Here is a 6061-nt window from a genome sequence, read left to right on the forward strand (position 1 = left end):
CTGTTTGGACTGTAGTTACAGCAGTTATAATTTTAAGGGATATAAAAGATGCAGTTAAGGTTGTATAGAAATACATACTGAGTTATGGTGAAACATAATAATGACTAAGGTCATACTGTTAACTGCATTATGTGGACACCCAGTGTAAACTTGAAAGACCCTAAACTGGATGAATAAGCCTCACACTGGTATTGCAGTGATGAAATTAAATATCAGAGATTTACCTTTTGCATACAGTAATGTACAAACATAGTAAAAACCTGAAAACTGCAGCTTTGTCAGCACACTGGGGCTGAGTGGTTCTCACTTTATTTACATGCATGGCACTGCTGTATAAATGGGGTACACCTTTTGGGTTAGTTGTAAGGGTGCCAGTGCTCTCCACATCCTTAATTGTGGCTCAGAGATTGCAACAAACAGATTGAACGGCACCAGTTTGAGCGTCTTCTGAATTGTCTTAATGGCACTATTGGATGGACAAACGAGATGATAAAGCTTTCACAAATGTTTCTCGGGTTAAAAAGGCAGCTTTTTAAATAGTGTAATACGACAGCCCTCTTTAATCTCTTTGTGTGTGTGTGAGTGGGGGTGGGTGGGTGGTGGTAGTTAAGGCCAGTTATAAGGCAACTTGAATAATCTAAAAATGAAAATACCAAGTCCTCTGTGGGTTTAAATTATAAAACTAGAAAATGATGGTTCCAAGCTTGCGCTTTCTTTTAGGATTCTTTGTGGTGCTAATTCCAGTTCCACAGAGATCAAGCTAAGTTTGAAACAACCAGTCACAGCACAAATAAATGAACAGGGTGGTGTTACTGAAGTGTGTGCCCGTATTATATAATGTGATCTACATTTGACATCTGGACTCTGCTGATTTCATGCATTACTCTTCAACAGACAACAGGAGCAAATTCAAATCTATATCACCTTGGTAGCTGCCGTATGGTGGTTTGGATTTCTATGATGGGGACCATATCGTACTAAAACGTTGTGTGCTATAATTTGCTACTTATAGTGAAGTTATCTGGCTGTCCCTGTAGCCAAATAAACAAGAGATTTCCCTACTAGAAAAAAGTGGGAGGCGTTTGTATAGAAGTCTTTGTCATTAGACAGCAGAATCGCCATACTGGTTTTTGACTGCAGTATACAGGTTACAGAAAATCAAGACTCGGAATAAAAGCTCAAAATACATAATACTCCGTTGTGTGCATCTAGGTGCTTCCGGTATTAGAGGCCTCTCCGTTTTGAATGATGTCACTTTCAATCAAAGACTGTACTCCTTCTCCGTTTATTTGCCTCATCTTCAGATTTATAGAGCCATATGTTTTTCTTGGCCTTCCAGAAACTGTAAAAGTCCTCCGGCGATATAGCTCACCTTTGCAAATGGACACCATCAGCAGCATAGAAAGAAGCATTCCACCTAGTGTCAGTAACCCAAGGCCAGCAATGATGCATTTATCTAAATGAGAACCAAGGCGAGCATAATACATCTCCAGTCTTTCCATCTCCCTGGCTGTTACTGAGTCGGGGTTGACCTTAGCCTCTCTCGGGATGGTGTAGGCAATAACTACCAGTACGATTCCACTTACTAGGAACACCAAGGCGAAAATGAACCCATAGTCCACCGAATGGACGTTAGGTTCCATTTCGTGGTCATCTTCGGATCTGGGGGAGATGTCCTCCCTGTTGGGACGCCCTTGTGAAACCGGGATTCCGGATCCCCCCACACCTGATGCAGAATCCGATGACCGAATAGGTGGAATTTTGCCATCTGCAGTGGCGAAGGTAGTCTCGCCCTCCTCTTCTTGGAAAGCTGCATTTTCGATGCCCGGCGCAGGAGCTGTCCACTGTGCTGAAGAACCTGCTGCAGCTTTTCTTTGAGCGCTCTCTTCCCTGCAGCTTCTCCGACCATCACCGAGGTCCCTCAGTTCCAGCTGACAAGAAGCCATTGGAAAGCAGTTGCGGTGGTCATCCCTAGTTCATGCGGTTGTGCTACTCTGTATTGTGCTCCTTTCCCTAGAAAACAAAGCAGAAATATTTTACTTATACAGTTACCTGCTGAATGTCCACTGGTATTTCCATGTTGATATTCAGACTCTACTCATAGCTAACCTAGTCATATGTTATGATTAAGCCACTGCAATTCAGTTATACTGCATTTCTCTTTTATAATGGTAACGTGGAATTCAAACGTACAAACGTTATGACAGCACTGATTAGAATGGCAACTCCAGTTCCCAAGGGAAAAAATCCCACAGGGCATTCATTGAAAGCTTCAAAACTATCAATTTGTTTTTCACATAAGAAACTCCGAAGTGCATTTTCAGTTAAGCTACTCAACCTTTCTGAAATGCCTAAAAGTAAGCATACAGTTTAGCAAAGGACGTTCAACGTGGATGTTGTCACTATGTATCATCAGACCAAATGCAGGTTACCATAGTTTGTATAGTTTATATATAGTATCTATAAAGCATGCCAGCTAGTGTTTTACCTGGATGTATTGCCATTTATTTTCAATAAATGTTTTGTTCCCAGTGCTTTCTTCATCTGGTTTTAGTAAATTTTCTGAAATACACCGATTCCTACCATTAATTAAAACATCCAAACAGTCCTTGCACTCCAAGGTGCTATACTGGGTTGTAATGTTTCAGCGTCAGCTAAAATGTGGCCACCTAACCCACAGTCTAACCATGACGCAAAACAAGAGCCGTTCATTAACACCTTCCTTCCTTAGCAAATGGCGTGAAAGGCACACTACAAATGCTGTAAAAACCCCACTCTGCATGTAAAGTGTATACTTTTTGTATATCTTCCACCAACAGCCTGGAGAAAATACGTGCTGCAAAAGCTTTCCTTGATCCATATATTATACTGTGCATGTCATCTCGATGGCACACGTGAGTGCCTCCTTGCCCCTAGTACTACAAATAGCATGGGGAATTCAGCCACGTCAGCCCTCCCACCGTAAACAGACTACACACATGCTCTAGTTTTGACAAGGATGCCAGCAACATCCTGAGGAAATGAGCGTAGGTAATGCTTTTATGCTATGCTTTCAGTGGAACCGATACCACTAGAGTGTAGTCGTAGAAGCACAAGAACTACCAATTGGGCAGAATGGCATGACCCATGCAGTGTCCCAGTGTAAACCAGCTTAACTTCTCTAATCTTTTCAGACTCTCCGAGAAAGATAAAGTCGACTCTGTGACCATCTCTGTCTCAGTCCAAGTGAACACCAGGTTCTCCGCAATGATGAACTACACAGTGAATATAACAAAGGTGTTTTCGCACTGAGTGCCTAGTCTGGGAGCTGTCCTTTTCAGCACTAGCTGCGTTGTTCCAGCTTCAAGGAGCTCTCCTTTCAGCACCACTAGGACCAGGTTAGTGATTTGCGGTGTCCGCTGCTGATACTTGATACGCATCTATTGCAGTCTCTGCATTGCTTACTTTACTTATTTTTACAAGGCACATTGTATTGCAGAGATGTTTGAGACATCCCGACTTATAGTTTTAAATGTAATAGTTCAACATTCCTGCACTGCGTTAGATAAACTGTCTTGTAATCTTATCGAACTCCAGGCGAAACATTTCCCTTTGTGTTTTTAAAAGCCCTTTCTCGAATGTCTCTTAAAATATTACACCTCCTTATAAAGTATCGCACATGCTGTCAAACTCTGGGTTAAAGCAGAAAACCAGGAAACTTTTTCTGTCCGTGTGTGTGTGTGTGTGTGTGTGTGTGTGTGGTGGTAGTGGTGGTGGTGGGGGGGTGAAGCCAGCAGTTATTTTAGTGCAAATGAATTATCCGTTCTGAAACACCTGCAAATGTGCTAAGCTTTAAAATACACATTCATAGACTCAGACAATCAGAGGCAGTGCTGCAAGTTAAAAAAATCCGCTATTACAACCTTGTCACAAAATATGAGTTGCAGTCACTTGTCTAGGGCATCTACCCATAAGGCACAATGTTTCACATATATAACCTATATGTTATAGGTCTGTTTTTTAACAGGAACAAATTAAAATTGTACATAGCTGGAAGTGGACGAAGGAGATGTAAGGTCATCAAAAAAGGACTTGGATGAATGCGTGTTGTAAAATAAATCTCTGGAGTACTGGGTCAGCGGGCAGATATCAAGCAAAGCAAGTGCTATAATGCTGTCGAAAGACAACGTATCTTTCACACCCACGTCTGTTAGACGTATTTTTGGAGTAATTTGTTATAAAAGTGACCCTAGTGTGTGAATGTTTAAAATAATTCACATTTTACATTTGACGAATGGGTTCAGAAATGCCGAATGCGCTATCTTGTTTGCCGGACATACACAAGACATCCTCCTATTCGACGTTTAAATGCATTGACCTTGCAGCAGTTTTCCTCCAAGAAAACGGTATGAGAATTGTCGTTAATGCATAAAATGTAATAAATAATGCAATGCACAAAATCTGAATATTACACGTACCTGTATTGTTTTTCCAGCCTGCCGTTTTTGAGGGTAAGAGGCCAAGAAGGCTGAGCCAGACGTCCAGAAAAAGGTTAGGACCTACACAACTGTGTAAGCATATGTAACTAAATCTGTCCCTTCCATATAAAATCGAGGACGTAGTTCGTCAATACCCATTCACAGATTCACTGCTGCAAAAACAAAACTGACCGGATTTTATGCCATATGTGCTATATGCTTCTCAACACCTTTTACGTACACAGTGAAGAAGACTGTGCTACTGAACAGGTTTCTGATCCGTTTAGTGTGCAATAAGAACAGTTAAGGTAGAGCAACTGATGCAAATAACCCCAGAGTTTGCAAACCGAGTTGTATGATACATCCAAGATCCATGCAGCTTCAGCCTGAACAGGCTGCTTCCCGGTGTTAATACTGCAACACCTTTGCTCTATGCGCTGTACCTTTTCTGCAACCCTTTAAAGAAAAATGAAGGGGGGGGGGGGGGCATCGGTAAGTAGTCCTGAGTCTGCTGCAGAGCACCAGGCAATGCCTGCATCATTCAGGGTTGCCTTTTGCTGTAGTTCATTTCACCCCCTCCCCGCGAAAAGGACAGTTTATAATGAGATCAATGTTAATGCAGGCTTCTCGAGTCTTTACTAAAGCCCTGCTGCCACCTAGAGACAGATGGCTTCAGAATAATTGCTTCTAGTTGCCAGAACACCTCATCTGAAGTGCCCTTGTGTTCTAAACATAGGATGCAAGACATTGAGACGGACATGAGCTAATTGGCTCGGTGTGTCATTCTTTGTCCAGAAGAATATATACCCCTTATTGCAGTTCCCGGGAAGAACTTATCTAGGTAACTTGTATTTTGAACACAATTTAACATTTCTACATTCCTGCAGGGCAGGATGCTTAATAAACTGTCTTGTAAACCCGTTTAAGCGCCAGACAAACTATTGCCTTCAGTGGTTTTTAATCGCCGTTTCCCCGAATATTACGCCACCTTATAACCCCACGAACCGGGTCCACACTACCACGGCAGGAGTTGATTGATCTTCGCAGTGACTTTTGTTGTCATCTTGGCCGACCTGTTGTTTATTCTGGAATATGAAATGCTTTAGAGCTAAATAAATTAATATATTTAATCACATAAAAAGCTTGGCAAATCATCATTTTAGAGAGGCCTTTTTACTTCTTACATGCACACAGGAGACACCGTCACCATCACTGCTTTTAAACTGCTACACTGTGGGGGTCTGAAAAAGAAAACTAAAATACATACATTTGTAAAAGAGAACAATTGAGCAACTGGTGGAAAGGAGGCTATAAATCCAAGTCTAAATAAAATGTGCGCACAGATTGAATGAGAGCAGTATTTAAGTACTAGAAGATGGTGGTTATGATATACTGGGCTGTGTTACAATCAAAGCCATCCTTCATATTGTTGAAAAGAGAAGGAGCTGAGTTGGGGTAGGCACCTTCTCTCCTGGATGCTGCTATTACTAAGGGTCCACTGAAAGAAGAGACTCACAGTAAGGCATCTGGCTATTAGTCCATAACTGTATACTCTTTTAATGACCTCAGGATGGGCCACCCTTTAAGTCTCATTCATCATACTG

The 6061-nt window shown here is 41.7% G+C and overlaps 1 protein-coding gene across 2 annotated transcripts; it reads right to left on the minus strand.

Annotated features, from left to right (window-relative positions):
- Positions 1-274: 274 nt before the first annotated feature.
- TMEM74B (transmembrane protein 74B) lies at positions 275-5026 on the minus strand. Of its 2 annotated transcripts, none has more exons than XM_044090429.1 (2): positions 4458-5026; positions 275-2013 (listed from the first exon to the last, which is right to left on the minus strand). In XM_044090429.1, exon 2 carries the CDS (start codon positions 1944-1946, stop codon positions 1209-1211), a length of 738 nt encoding a protein of 245 aa, XP_043946364.1. In that variant the 5' UTR covers positions 1947-2013; positions 4458-5026; the 3' UTR covers positions 275-1208. The 2 variants fall into 2 exon arrangements, with proteins under 2 accessions (XP_043946364.1, XP_043946365.1); XM_044090430.1 differs by lacking the exon at positions 4458-5026 and adding an exon at positions 2489-2801.
- Positions 5027-6061: the final 1035 nt, after the last annotated feature.

The sequence above is a fragment of the Protopterus annectens genome, chromosome 12.part0 (assembly GCF_019279795.1).
Source record: "Protopterus annectens isolate FY-2018-M chromosome 12.part0, PAN1.0, whole genome shotgun sequence".
Classification (NCBI taxonomy): Eukaryota; Metazoa; Chordata; order Ceratodontiformes; family Protopteridae; genus Protopterus; species Protopterus annectens.